Source organism: Equus caballus, chromosome 23, assembly GCF_041296265.1.
Source record: "Equus caballus isolate H_3958 breed thoroughbred chromosome 23, TB-T2T, whole genome shotgun sequence".
Lineage (NCBI taxonomy): Eukaryota > Metazoa > Chordata > Mammalia > Perissodactyla > Equidae > Equus > Equus caballus.
This window is the reverse complement of record NC_091706.1, coordinates 36028815-36043132: the sequence shown is the minus strand read 5'-3', so window position 1 is coordinate 36043132 and position 14318 is coordinate 36028815. Positions and strand designations below refer to the sequence as shown.

The 14318-nt window shown below is 44.4% G+C and overlaps 1 protein-coding gene across 2 annotated transcripts in view; it reads right to left on the bottom strand.

The window, feature by feature from the left end:
• Positions 1 to 14318, bottom strand: part of DMRT1 (doublesex and mab-3 related transcription factor 1) — a 102203-nt gene that overhangs the window by 61297 nt on the left and 26588 nt on the right. For both annotated transcript variants that reach the window (XM_005604978.4, XM_005604977.4), the window contains exon 3: positions 1185 to 1468. In XM_005604978.4, the coding sequence (XP_005605035.1) occupies positions 1185 to 1468 (284 nt within the window). The remainder of the gene's footprint in view (positions 1 to 1184; positions 1469 to 14318) is intronic.

Here is a 14318-nt window from a genome sequence, read left to right as displayed (position 1 = left end):
ATAAATCATTGTACTTCCTTTTTATGCATATACTTCTCAATCCTAACACCAACAAGCTTTCAGTGCCTTTTTGTAAAAGTATGATTCTAAAAATGAAATATATGGAAAACTTAGGAAAATGTGTGGCCCAGGGGATGAAAACTGACATTTTAACACACCCAAGAAGTCAAATCCCTAAGGGTAGAGCGAGAGAATCCAAAAAGTGGGGTGACTTGAATATTAACAAGGCCCCTGCACCTAAAAAAAAGTGCAGAGACAAAATGGAATAGAACTGCTCCCAGGAAAATTTCAACTCACATTTTTTTAAAGTAGGCAACTTGCCCTAAACTCCCCAAATATATACATGGCATTGTGTTGGAATCAAAGCCCAGCTGAGAAAGCCTGAGCATGGCAGATGTGTCCTAAAATGAGACCAAGTTGTCGCAGCATCGTGACATCGCACGGCTGGAGGGGGATGGGAGGGGTTGGATCTAAGTGCTCAGGAGTGCACAGAACCCAGCCCCTGAGTGCTCTCAGTGCTTTGAATCTGCTACTAATACACTGGCAAGATGGAAATGTTAAAACGGAGGAAGCAGAAGAGCTCTAGATAAACGCTCCTTCCTTGATAATGCAAAATGCTTTGTTTTACCCCCAAAAGCTCTTGATTGTACACTATTTTAAAAATACTTACTTAGTGTATAAAAGACTGACCTCTATTCCCAGCTAAAAACAGCTGGCCCAGCACAGCAGCAACCTATTCTTTTTTACCATTCTTCCATGCAAACCTACAGCCTATAACCCCTCTCCCTCTCAGGGTGCAAGTTCATCACTAAGATTACTGTCACCCAGAAGGGTCTGCACCCAGCACTTTCCAAGCTGCTCAAAGAAAGTGTGGGCAAGACTAGAGGAGGTGGGCCCTTGTACAGGAAGCCACTGTGAATCCAACTCTGGCCAACTGGGTATTTATGCAAAATGTCATTGAAAAAATGAAAAAAGTAAAATTTGAAAACACAAACAAATATATGCACACTTCTTTACAATTCCTTGCACCCAATCTCTGGGGTTAAGTGACGTTATGGGTAGAGTGAAAATTTCTTACACATTTTGCATAATATGCACACGTGTGCTGAGTTGGGCATGCATGTGCGCGTGGGTGTGTGTGTGTGGTTTTCACATATCCAGTTCACTCTCTGGGTAACATTTACCTGCCACTGGTTTCCTGTCTGACCAGGCACATACGGTGCTGGGAGGCTCCGAAGGCTGTTCTTCATGGGGGATCCCCCGAGGGGGCTTCCCACATCCCCAGAAGAGGCGTCGGCAGCCAAGGCCACAGAGTACTGCGGGTAGTTGTACAGATTGTTGTAGTAAGGGAACAGAGACGGCTGGTAGAAGCCGCTGTAGTATGTGGGGTCCGAAACCAGGTCAGGTGTGTTCTCCACGTGCCCTCTGCTGGTGACAGCAGGAATATCCTGGATGACCATGCGTGCCTCTAGAAAGAGAGAGAACATGGGATGAATGTGCAGGCCCACCAAACATCACCTCTAAACCTCAGCAACGCATCCCCTTCCTCCTCAAGATGTGCAGAGCTGCAGAACAAGGCGCCGGAGCACGCTGCTTCTCCTGCAGCCAGAAGGCGGGGGGGGGGGTTCCACGGCTGGCGTAACTGGTGGCACAGCTGGGACACTCTTGATGACTATTTTTATCAAGAATACCAAAAACATTTTAGAGGTCATTCTAATACGTCAAGCCTGACCGTCTAACTTCTACCCAGGAATTCTTATCCTAAAGTCAAGAAATTAAGAGATCAAATTTAGTTAATTTGGCTGTCTGCAAGCTTCTCCCAACAAAATTAATTGTGCTTCACTATAAATGGAGTAATAAAAAAAAAATCCCAGTGCCACACAGATATGTCAGACAGCCAAAGCAAGAGGTTGAGAGTTTAAGCAAACATTGTTTCCTTCACTTCCTTCCACAGCTGATACCGTAACCTTAACCTTCGGAGGTCTGGGCTATGGTATAGACCAAGGGTAGACAAACTTCTTCTGTAAAACGTCAGTGAGTAACTACTTTAGATTTCCCGGGCCACTGAGTTGCAGAATGTACAGGCTGCTGCCTGGTTGTGTTGTAATAAAACTTTATTCACAAACACAGGCAGTAGGCCAGAGTCCTGCAGGCTACAGTTTGCCAACCCCAGGTCTAGACTTTAAACTGTGGCAATTCCAAGAAACAACCCAATGGACTCTTAAGTCATCCCTCCAATGGACATTTATTAAACAATGTTCTAACAGCTGGCCCAGGGGCCTGAGATAGCTGGAGGGTGCCAGACTGCCCTGCCCTCAAGGAGTCTACAGTCTACAATGAAAAATATGACAGCATTACAAATAACACCACCACGGACTTTCATACAGGAACACCCATAAACCTTTATGGAAATTCAAAGGAAGGAAAGACGACTTAGCCTAGAAAGGAATTACAGACTTTCACGGAAAATAATACATTTGAGCCACACTTTAAAAGAGGAGCAGGAAACAGCTAAAACAACGAGAAGAGAGTACTGAGAAAAAAGCAGCAAGGCAAAGGAATGGAAGCAGGAAAGTGAGAGGAGAGAGTGGGAGTGACGGATGGGGCAGTCAGGCTGACGAATCGAATCGGGTGCAGAAAGGGAAAGAGAGGCCCAGCTGACAGGTAGGGTGGAGCAAGGTGAGGGGAGCCTGTCCAGCTCGCTGCACTCTCTTTGGGGAGCAGTGGGAACCACTGAGGATTTCTGAGTAAGGAGCGGACAGGGTCAGAGCTGTGCTTTGGGGTGGTTTATCTCATGGCAATTCTTAAGACAAGTGAAGGGAAGAGAGACCAGAGGCAGAGACGCCCACTAGGGAGCCAGTGAAGTAGTCAGAGACCTAGAAGACTGCAAATATAAGAAACCTGTGCCAGGGACATGGGGGAGACAAAATGCAACAGAACTGGAGCACTGAGGAGACGTCAGGAATGAAGATGCAGGGGACGTGGTCCGGGAGAGGAGGAAGCCTGGGAGGGCGGAGGAGAGGGAGGTGGTGAGTCCTGCTTAATCAAGACGCCAGAGGGACACGCAGGTCGGGGAGATGAAGGTGGGCAAGAAATGTGAGGCTTGCACTCAGGGAGGAGGCTGAGGTTGGCAGCTTAGATTTAGGAGTCGCCACCGGGAGATGCTGGCTGCATCTGGGACGGGGAGGAGCGGGTTGTTACGGAAGACCATGTTCTGAGAGAAGAAGAGAGAGCCAAGGTAGGAAATCGTGGCAAACTGAAGGGAGAACGCGATGTCAGAGAGGCCAAAGTTGGGGCAGATCCCAGAGGCGGCAGGCTGCGGTGTCAGCTGCTGCGAAGAGATCAAGGAAAATTAGTTCTGGAAAACACCAGCACAGGACTAGGTCTCTAGGGCCTTGGAGTCTTAGTGTAGTGGAAGGAGCGGAAGCCTGCAAGAGAGCGAGAAGCACATAAGCACTGACAAAACAGAGGAGAGGAATCCAAGGCAGAGCCTTCTCCCTCACCAGAATGTAAGATCTAGCAAGCAGGCGCCACGCCCCCCGGCTCACCCGTGCATGCGAGCACAGTGCAGCACACGTGGTGGTAAATATCTGCAGAAGGGATCAAGGAATGATGGTTTATCAAGTAGCCTGGCACCAAAAATGAATGTCAGGAAAAAACAGAAGCTTCAAGGAGTGATATGATGGTGTTACCGTAGTCCCCTTTTATCCACGGGGGATACATTCCAAGACCCCCAGTGCATGCCTGAAACCACAGATAGTACTGAACCCTATGGATACTATGTTGTTTCCTATACATAAAGACCTATGATAAAGTTTAATTTATAAATTAGGCACAGTAAGAGATTAACAATAAGAACTAATAATAAAATAGAACAATTATAACAATATGCTGGAATAAAAGTTATGTGAATGTGGTCTCTCTCTCAAAATATCTTAGTGTGCTCACCCTTCTTGTGAGGATGTGAGATGATGCAGCGCCTATGCAATGAGCGGCAGCGAGGTGGATGACGCAGGCACTGGGATGTGTAGCGTCATTTCCTGACCACAGGTGACCGCAGGTAACTGAAACCACGGAAAGCGAAACCGTGGATAAAGCGAGACTACTGTAATTCATTTTCAAAACACCGAGAAGGGTTGAGTACAAGGAGGTAGGGAGAGGAAGCTAGTGGAGGTAAATTGCCAGCACAATGCATGGCTCAGAGCAGGTGCTCAGAAAGTGTCCCTTGGCTGAATGTGTGGAAGGGGAAAGAGAACATACACAAGGGAGCACAGGACCAGAAGCAGAAGCTCTGGAAGGTTTGGGTGAGATCTACCACAAAACGGAGTTTTACAACCTTATTTTAAAGTCAGCACTAGAGTCCCTTTTCTCTGACAGGATACCAAACCCATCTACCTCATGCTCCTGTAAATGCATGGTCAGGCCACTATTTTATTCTAGTTCCTTCCTTTCTTCTCTCCTCCTCTTCCCAGCTAACGAGATGAGAAATTCCAACTCCATTATTCCACACCGCTTCTGGAGAAGGTACATGTCGTTCCTCCTCACCGGCCCCACTGGCCCTTTTTCTTATTTTAAACACCAGTTTAGTAGCATAATGGGTGTTTTTCAGCATCTACTTCTTTTGTTTTCAATGTCATGTTTTTATTGTTCCTCTGATTACAAAAGCAATAAAGACTTTGGAAAGATGACAAATTATACAGATGTTTAAATAAGAAAAGGAATGAATGACATATTCTTGTCACCCGGTCATATGCATTAGTGGGACATCCATACACAGTCTCATCGACATTTAGGAAGGTACTTCAGATGCTTACCCTGTCCCTGCAGTGGGAGAAACCAGATCCTCCTTAGGGCCTGCCATTCAAAAGCAAGGTTCTTAATAAAGAAAGTAACACACAATAGCAGGCAAAGAATTAAATGCAAACCCAAGGACACCAGCCTTCTAGGATCAGGGCACAGGTTTTCTGCATCATAACCTTAGTCAAGACCTTTGCTCAGGCCTCAGTTTATCCAGCAATAAAACGATGTCAGTAATAACTCTCCAGGTAACAAGACAATGGCTTCAATACACTGCACAGGAAACCTCAAATAAAATGCTATGTCAGGTCAAAGCAAGGATTTGCTTTACTACAGCTGATTGTAATTAACAATGCCATCACTTGCCCATATTTCATTTCCTCTTTCAAATTATAATGATCTTTAAGAATGAATTAAGATCTAGGTTGGAAAAGTTTCATTTGATACCAGTATGTAAAATGTAAAAATCATTTGCTCTTTATAAGAATAGATGTCTAAATATTTTATACTCTGAAAATATTTAAGCACTCCTAAAAAGTGACATTTTAAAAAGTACTAAGAGGGGCCAGCCTGGCGGCATAGTGTTAAGTTCACACACTCCCCTCCCGCGGCCCAGGGATTGCAGGTTCAGATCCCGGGTGTGGACCTAGCACCACTCATCAAGTCACGCTTTGGCGGCATCCCACATAAAATACAGGAAGATTGGCACAGATGTCTGCTCAGTGACAATCTTTCTCAAGCAAAAATAAAAATAAAATAAATAAAAAGCAGTAAGAGAGGGGACCTGTTCCAGGGACACATGGAACCACCAAAGTCTGTATTTTATGAATCACCAAAATGTATTTTAAAGTTCTAAATTAAAACTCTTGGCCAATGTTAAAAGCAGCTTTATGACTCCCAGCCTTTGTGTGCATGCTACCAGTACATGGAAATTTCCCAAGGTTGAAATAAACATCCAGCAAACCACCTGTGTGTCATCCAGTGGCGCTTAGAGTGCGGTCCTGAATCAGCAGCATCAGCACCACCTGGGAACTTGCAGAAATGCACATTCTCAGACCCCACCACAGACCCAAGGCATCAGAAACTCTGAGGTTCAGGCCCAGCAATCTGAGTTTCAGCAAGGCCCTCAGTAGGTTCTGATGCAGAAGAGCTTAATTCATCCATCCAACTGCTTATCTGACAAACTTTAATAATCTTCATAAGGCTTCAGGACAATCAAGAGGAGCAGAGGAGCGGGTAATATAAACATCATTTATTCTTGACCTTAGTTGTATTTTTGTATTTATATTTGATTCATTCATTAGTTATCATACAACAACTATGTCCAAAGCTTTGCTTTAGATGTTGTAAAAGGCACAAAGAAATGTTCAAAATGTTTCACTGCTTCTTAACGATGTGCCATCTATTTGGGAAAATTAGGCATAGACTAGGAAACCTACGAAGCAAGGATCTAACCGCCACAATGACAGTCCAGGTAGATGCACCATCAGCAAAGGTGGCAGAGACACGAGCCACGACGGCGGTGCTTTGGAGAGATGCTGGGGATGGGAAGGCACTCAAAAGAGGAGAATAATACCAACAGGATCAGGAAGGAGGAAAAGGACAAGACATCTTCCAGGGACAGTGACCAGATGAGCCTGGCTGGAGTGCAGAGTTCACGTCAAGGGATGAGAGACGATGAGAACGGAAAGTTACGTTGGGTCAAATGGTGGAAGGCCTTGAAAGTGAACACCAGCCAAGGACTTCTGGTTTCTCCTCAAGCTATAGGGAGTCAATGAAGGCTTTCAGAGCAAGGAAGCAGCATAAAAATACTTAAGGAAATGAATCTGATCCAAGCACAAAAGATGGATCTAGGAGCATGAGGAGGTAGGAGAACAGACTAGACTAGAACAGCCTATTCTACATACAGTGGTCCCTCCTTATCCATGGGGGATACGTTCCAAGACCCCCAGTGGATGCCTGAATAGTACCGAACCCTACAGATACTATGCTTTTTCCCGTACATAAATATCTATGATAGAGTTTAAACTACAAATTAGGCACAATAAGAGACTAGCAATAACTAATAATAAAGTTGGCTTTGGTGAAATAATTAAGCAAAATAAGGGTTACCTGAACACAAGTACTGTGATACCTCGACAGTCAATTTGATAAGCAACACGGCTACTAAGTGGCTAATGGGCGAGCAGCCTGTACAGTGTGGATGTGCCGGACAAAGAGATGAGCCAGGCTGAGGGGCGTCGGGGGAGACAGCGAGAGATTTCATCACACTACTCAGAACGGCGTGCAATTCAAAACACATGCATTGTTTATTTCTGGAATTTTCCATGTAATATTTTCAGACCGCAGCTGACCTCGAGTAACTGAAACTGGGAAAAGTGAAACTGCGGATAAAGCAGGACCACTGTATGTATGTACATACGGTCTATAGACTAGAATAGACTAGGCTCTTTAAAGAATCCAGCCTGAAGAGGTCATTATGAGCTTGCACAGGGAGGCTGCGGGAATAAGAGAAGGAATCACATGAAAATCACTGGCACATCTGGTGTGCTGGGAATTCTCTTCAAACAACCAAGTTACACTGCTCATTCTGTCACCCAGGGACCAGGGAAGCCACCCAGCTCCCCTTTCAGACCCTTGCTCAACTGCTGAGTGACGATGCGATATTCACTCCAGACTAAGGGACACACAGTATAGTATAGATGGCAGAATATGCCATCTCACCAACCTCTGCTACAGCAGAATTCCCATGAGAATAGAGGCAATCTCTTCAACACTGGGATGTCATCAAAGCTGGTAAGTCCAGCTTAGTGCCACTATTAATTGGGGATAAACCCACAAGTAAGATTTCCAACTCATAAGCCACAAAATATATAAACCAATCATTCAAAATTTGAAATATATATGTGTATATGTTCAGAAAGTAATTTTCCATGTATAAGCTCTTAATAGGCTATTCCTAATCATTTTCCGAATTACAGGAACAAAAAGAGTGAAAATTGACAACTGGCTCTAAAAATCTGAGAAATGCACCAATATATATCAAGCCCCTCACTGTGACTGTCAATTCCTCCTGTCCTTCCCCATGTTCCATGCACACTGTGACACGGACGTTCAACCTGCATGGCCGGTGTGACTAAGTACGAAGACCACAGAAGTATCCTGCAAAGGAAGCATCCCAATGAGTTTGCTGAAAGTTCTTAAGCTGGATCTCACTCTTTTTTTCTAGGATAAAAACAGGCCAAGGTTACTTAACAATGATATTAATAACAGAAAGCACAACAGCATTGTTCCCAAGAGAATGTGGCAGCTTTCTGAACCTGTGGTCTCTTATAGGAATTACTAGGTGCTCTGCCAAGATGCAAATGGAAGTATGAAGTTAGATGTTTTAAGTGTTGTTATTTATTACTGGTAGAGTCCTAATTCGTGCTCTAGGGAAGAAAGATTAGTGGGACTGCATTCAACAGCTAGAAAAGGAAGCAGGCCCTGGAGAAGTTATGTATCAGGAAAGTGACCAACAGCATCCATCCAACAGAGGCGTTGCTTGCAGACTCAACCACTTCTTATTCCAACGTTTTTATCTGTGGCTCTGTACGTTTACCTTCCACACGTTCAGTTCCTGGATCAGCCTTCCCGATTCCTCTGCTACTTTTCTTTGCACTAACATATGCAACATGAAATATGATTCACTCCTTCAAGAGAGATCAATACCCACAGATGATAAATACCCTTATTGATCTTATGGTGTTATATGCTGGTCTCCGGGCCCATGGCATATTAATAGGAGTTAACCAGTAATTCATTTGAAGGTCTGTGAAGGCTTTTTTTCCCACTCTTCTCTAGTGTCAAGATTCCCAGAGTGGTTGCACACTGAGTCCTTTCCATCCAAACCTGGAGCCACACTCCCTTTTCAATGACAAAACCAAACCTGGCAGTTTCCTATACGAAACGTCACAAATGAAAACGAAACTTACAATTTACAAACAATAACACTATTTGCGATTCACAACGATCTCACGTAAACGGTTAATTTGGGTACGCCAGGTTTATTTGTCTTCGTAACTGCATACCTTGCAGCATGCCTGTCCTACTCAGCTTCCAGTTTTAGGAGTTAACAAATAGACAAAACTGTTCACTATTAATTCCAAGATCTCAAAATTCTCCACTATCAACTAACACGTGCTGAGTGCCAGGTGGGTACAGAAAAAGTACAAGTCATTCTCCCCATTACTTTTTTTTTTTTTTTTGGAAAATTAAGGTCTTAAGAAAAAGACTCTATGTTGTTTGTTGACTCATCATGGAGTCTGGAGGACGACAGTGGGGCGTGCCTCACTGGAACAAGAAGGCTTGCTCAGCTCCCTGCTTCTGGCATTCTTCTCTGCAGGGCAACCCTGTGACCAGGTGAAGCGGCTCCTGGCATTTCCAAGACTTAGGAAAAACTGGGAAACCAGTGGGACGCTTCATGACTCTTCCCCTACATAAGAAAGAACCTAGAGGAGCTACACAGGGAGAAAAGTCATTCTGTGAGCTGGTACCTGGGCCCTCTAAGCACTCACACAATTCCTAGAAGAAAATCCTAGAAGAGAAAATCCTTGCCATCCTGACCAAGGGAAAGGGTTGGCTTTCTGAGTTAACAGAGCTGGTGCAGACAGTTGAGGTGGCAATGTGTCTACTGTTCACATGACTAACTGGTGATTGTGATGATGAACGAGGGACACCACCACAACTGTCACCGTCCCCTGCCAGGGTAACAATTTCCATCCAATGCAATAAATTTACTGAGCACCTGCTATATGCAAGGCAACCTGTCCAGTACCTTGAGACAGACAAAGGATGTAGTGCTTAATGCTGTAGGCTCTCAAGTAAGGGGAGACTTCAAAACACACACATAGAAGGAGAGACTGACCAAAGCTATGGGAAAATGCAAAAACTGCGTGGAGGGAACAGCGAGATTAAGTTGGCCTTCAAAGTACAAGTTCTGCTGATGTTAGCTCACTAACATCACCCTTGAACAAAAGGCATGGAGTATGTTAGAGCCAATTTCTCCTTCTCCCAAGTAATTTTTTTCTATGTAATTTGGTCCTGGGGGAATCTGCCAAGTTGTCTTTTCTTCTTAGGGTGAAGGCCTTTACATAACAAAACAAACCTGAAGTTGGCCTTTAGAGCCAGGAGCAGGCTTGGTTCAAAGGTGTGTGAAATGTCAATGTGGGATGCAAAGGCATCTGGAGAAGGAAGGATAGAGATAGATATGGATTGCTGAGCATGATCAGATGAAAGAAAGAGGTACAGGGGGAAGATGGAGAAAATATAAAGAGGAAGAAAAGGAAATACAGGGCTTTCAAGGGAGCTGGCAATATTTGAAACTGGCTGCCCTGGGGCCACTGAAAAGCCCGGAAAGTAACCGCCACCTCCATTGTGTGCAGCAAGAATGAGCAAGAAGCCAAGCCCTGCCCTCAAGGAGCTTACTCTCTGTGTGGATGGAGAGCACAAGGGAGACTTGAAGGAATCAGCAAAGGTTTTCATAGAGGACGCTAAAAAAAGAGAGAGAGAGAAGAAAAAATTTCACGTTAAGAAAAAAAAAGGTGACAGCAAAAAAAAAGTTTCTGGGATGTTAGAACAGCCTGCAGAGCAGGGAGCCAGGGTCCACTGTAGGATGAGAAGGAGGATGCTGCTGGCACAGTAGGATGGAGTTTAGCCTCTCCTCCAGGGAAAAACTTAACTGCATCTGAAAAGACTGGAGCTTAAAGTGCAGGCTTCACTGTGTGGTCCCAAGGAGGAGCTGAGGGCATCGTGGCAATGCCTCCCTCATACACCTACCCACCCGCCAACATTCCTATTCAGGGGGTTCTGTTCTCCCCTCCCTGACTCCTGTTCGCTCTGTGCGTCCCCTCCGCCTCCTCCCCTGTGTGCGCCTCAGAACTCCCAAGCGCCATCCAGGGAAACTGTTGGCCCTCCAGTGGGAGTCAGATACGGAGAAAATGCCATTTCTCTGACTACGAGAAAAAGTCTCACGGCCGCGACAGCCTATCTCCTGGCTGAGAAAGAGGTTTTCTCTCTGGAGGCCAGTTCAGAATTTCCTATCGTGGGCAAGATGCCAGAGACAGTCTGTGACTCTGTCAACACCTCCCAGCAGACTGGAGGAGGCAGCGGTGCCCCAAACAGGCCAGCCACAAGGCTCGAGCTCAAGAGTGGATGAGAGAAGAGAGGGAAGATGCCCAACACATCTCCTCTCCATCAAGTGGCCGAGTCTAAAAGAGGTCTTACAGAAAATCCCTTCTCGGATCTTTTTAATGTCTCTCACATTAGGAAAATTTTAAATTAGGAGCATTTTTGACTGGCTGTGTCCATATATTTAGGTCTCCACAGAAAAGGTCTGTTCTGTACTGTATTCAGACAACTTAAAATGTAGGGGCTTAATTTATCAGGGGCTTTTTTCTCAGGCATGAAGGGTGCTGGACAGAGGGGTGTCAGTTTTTGTTTGCTCATGGCCAGCCCCCTGAAGACTCTGGATTTAGATTCTGCTTTTATAACTTTCTTTTAAAAAATAAGATCACAGATGTTTCTCTTTGCCCCTATAGTTCTGAGACAGAGATGTGATGTGAAGGAGTGGATTCCTAAGTAAACGTGAAGAGATAAAAAAACCAAATTACCATTCACCTGTTGATGGGCATCTGGGCTGCTTCCAAGTCTTGGCTATCGTGAATAATAAAGAAGACGTGGTATATAAATACAATGGAATACTACTCAGCCATAAAAAAGACAAAATCGTGCCATTTGCAACAACATGGATGGACCTTGAGGGTATTATGCTGGGCGAAATAAGTCAGACAGAGAAAGACAAATACCGTCTGACTTCACTCATATGTGGAAGATGAACAAACACACAGATAAGGAGAACAGATGGGTGGTTGGCAGGGAAGGGTGTGGGGGGAGGGAGAAGTGGGGAAGGGGGCACATAGGTATGGTGACAGATGATGACTGGACTTTCGGTGGTGAACACGATGCAGTCCACACAGAAACTGAAATATAATAATGTACACCTGAAATTTACACAATGTTATAAACCAACGTGACTGCAATAAAATAAGCATAATAAAAAAAATCAAATTACATCTCAACATATTGTTTCACACGGCTTTCGTTCAACTCGAGATTATACCCAGTTCGATTTAACATCCCGGTTTTCAGTCAGGTATTTGTTTTGTAAAATGTTTCACGTCATCCCGAACAACAACTTAAGCAATTGCTGAGAAGGACTGGGGCCCCCAGGAACAGAATCTGCCTGTAAGCAGGCAGCTCTCATGCTCCACGAGGCAGAGTGGGCGGGGGAATTCCTCAGAGACCGGGCCACACCCCAGACCACTTTACACAGAGCCTCTGGCGATGGGGGCAGGCCCCAGAACTGTTCAGAGGACCAGGGTGAGTCCAGCACCAGCAGGACGAGAACTGGTTTAAACCCAGCAGAGGCTGGTGTTTGAATGCCCCGAGGTGACACCTGACACCTCACCCTGCAGCCCTTCCAAAAACGTGGTTGGAGGCATCCAGTCCACAACTCCCTTTCAAGGGCCCACAAGGTCAAAAGCATCTCCACAATCACGTGAAGATGTCTTCTGCCTTTCTCACTGTGTTGACATTTGCACTGACGATGCGGAAGCCGTGGTGGGGAAAACCACTGGTGCCTTAGCTCAGCCAAACGGTGCTAAGAGACATTGTATTCCTCATCGCTATGAAATAAAATATTTAAAAACTTTTTATGCCAATTTTGCTTAAAGATGCCCTTGATGAAGCAGAAAAAAAAAAATAACGTGATTAAATCCCTACCTTTGAGTGAGTCTTTTTAATATTCTGTGACAAAGTGGAAAGGACTCATCACACTTCTAGCGCACACCCAAGGGTGGTTTCCTTCAAATAGGCACGTGTGCAAATGTTTGAGTTAAGAGCTGTACGCACTGCTTTTTTTATGGAACATAATAGACAGTCATGCGCTGCATAACGATGTTTCAGTCAACGATGGATGGAAGATACAACAGTGGTCCCACAAGATTAGTACCATAGAGCCGAGGTGTGTAGGAGGCTATACTACCTAGGTTTGTGTAAGTACAGTCTATGATATTCGCACAACAACAAAATCGCCTGCTGACGCATTTCTCAGAATACATCCCTTCATGAAGCAACACACGACCGTACTCGGAAGAACGAGTGACGACAAACTACGGTCATGGAGACTTTGGTATTTGGCAGACATTTTCTTGAAAATGTACAAAGCGAGCCTATCCCTTCAAGAAAAACAATCGACAGAATTTATTGCCAAAAATTTGAGCTTCAAGTAAAACTTAGAATTTGGAAAACTTATGTCTGCCACCATGTGCTTGACAACTTCCCAAACTTAAAGACTCCTCTGACAAGATCAGTAGTGATATTAATGAATGGGATTTCCTGATATTTTGTAATGGAATATGTCAATGTTTGGAAGATCCGTACATCTCAATGAACTAATATTTTCCAAATGACCAATGCATGACGTTATGAAATAACCCATGGGTGGAAGATCCATTTAAAGTGCAAGATAGACCAATGGATTTTAATTGAACAGAGCATGAAAAGCTCATTAGCATGGTTTCAGATTCCACACTGCAACGAATCTTTAAGAAATAATCGGGGGCCGGCTCTGTGGTGTAGCGGTTAAGTGCGCATGTTCCACTTTGGCAGTCCAAGGTTTGCCAGTTCAGATCCCGGGTGCGGACAAGGCACCACATGGCAAGCTATGCTGTGGCAGGTGTCCCACATATACAGCAGAGGAAGATGGGCACAGATGTTAGCTCAGGGCCAGTCTTCCTCAGCAAAAAGAGGAGGATTGGCAACAGACGTTAGCTCAGGGCTAATCTCCCTCAAAAAAAAAAAAAAAAGAATCGCATGTCAAACTTTGGTCTAGTATCAAGGAATAGTCACAACGATCTTAAAATGCTATTCAAACACTTCTCTCCCTTTTCCACCTCTTCATCTATGTGAAGCTGAATTTCCTTCATGTATTTCAATCAAAACAACAGAATGAATAAACAAGGAGATATGGGAACCCAGCTGTATTCTATTAAGCTAGACATAAAAGAGATTTGCAAAAATATGAAACTATGCCACTCTCCTCAATTTTTTTTGTTTTGGAAAAATATAATTATTTTTCATTAAAATGTTACTTATGTTAACAAGTGACAGATTTATTATTTTAAGGGAACTAACATATTTTTAATTTCTCAGTTTTAGTTTCTAATTCAACAAACATTGACATATATAACCCATTTAAACAAAAGCTCTTTGAGGCCCTCGATAATTTTTAAGAGTATAAAGGGATCCTGGCACTAAAAAGTTTGAGAACCTCTGTCCTAAAGGTTCTTCTCTTTGCAGGAGGACCGACTTCAGAGCAACTGACGGCCAGAGTCTGATTCTGAGCTAGCTCCCTGAGCTGCACAGTCAACAGTAAAGTCCCAATTGGGCACCTCTGGCTTTATCCTTAAGCCTGGAACATT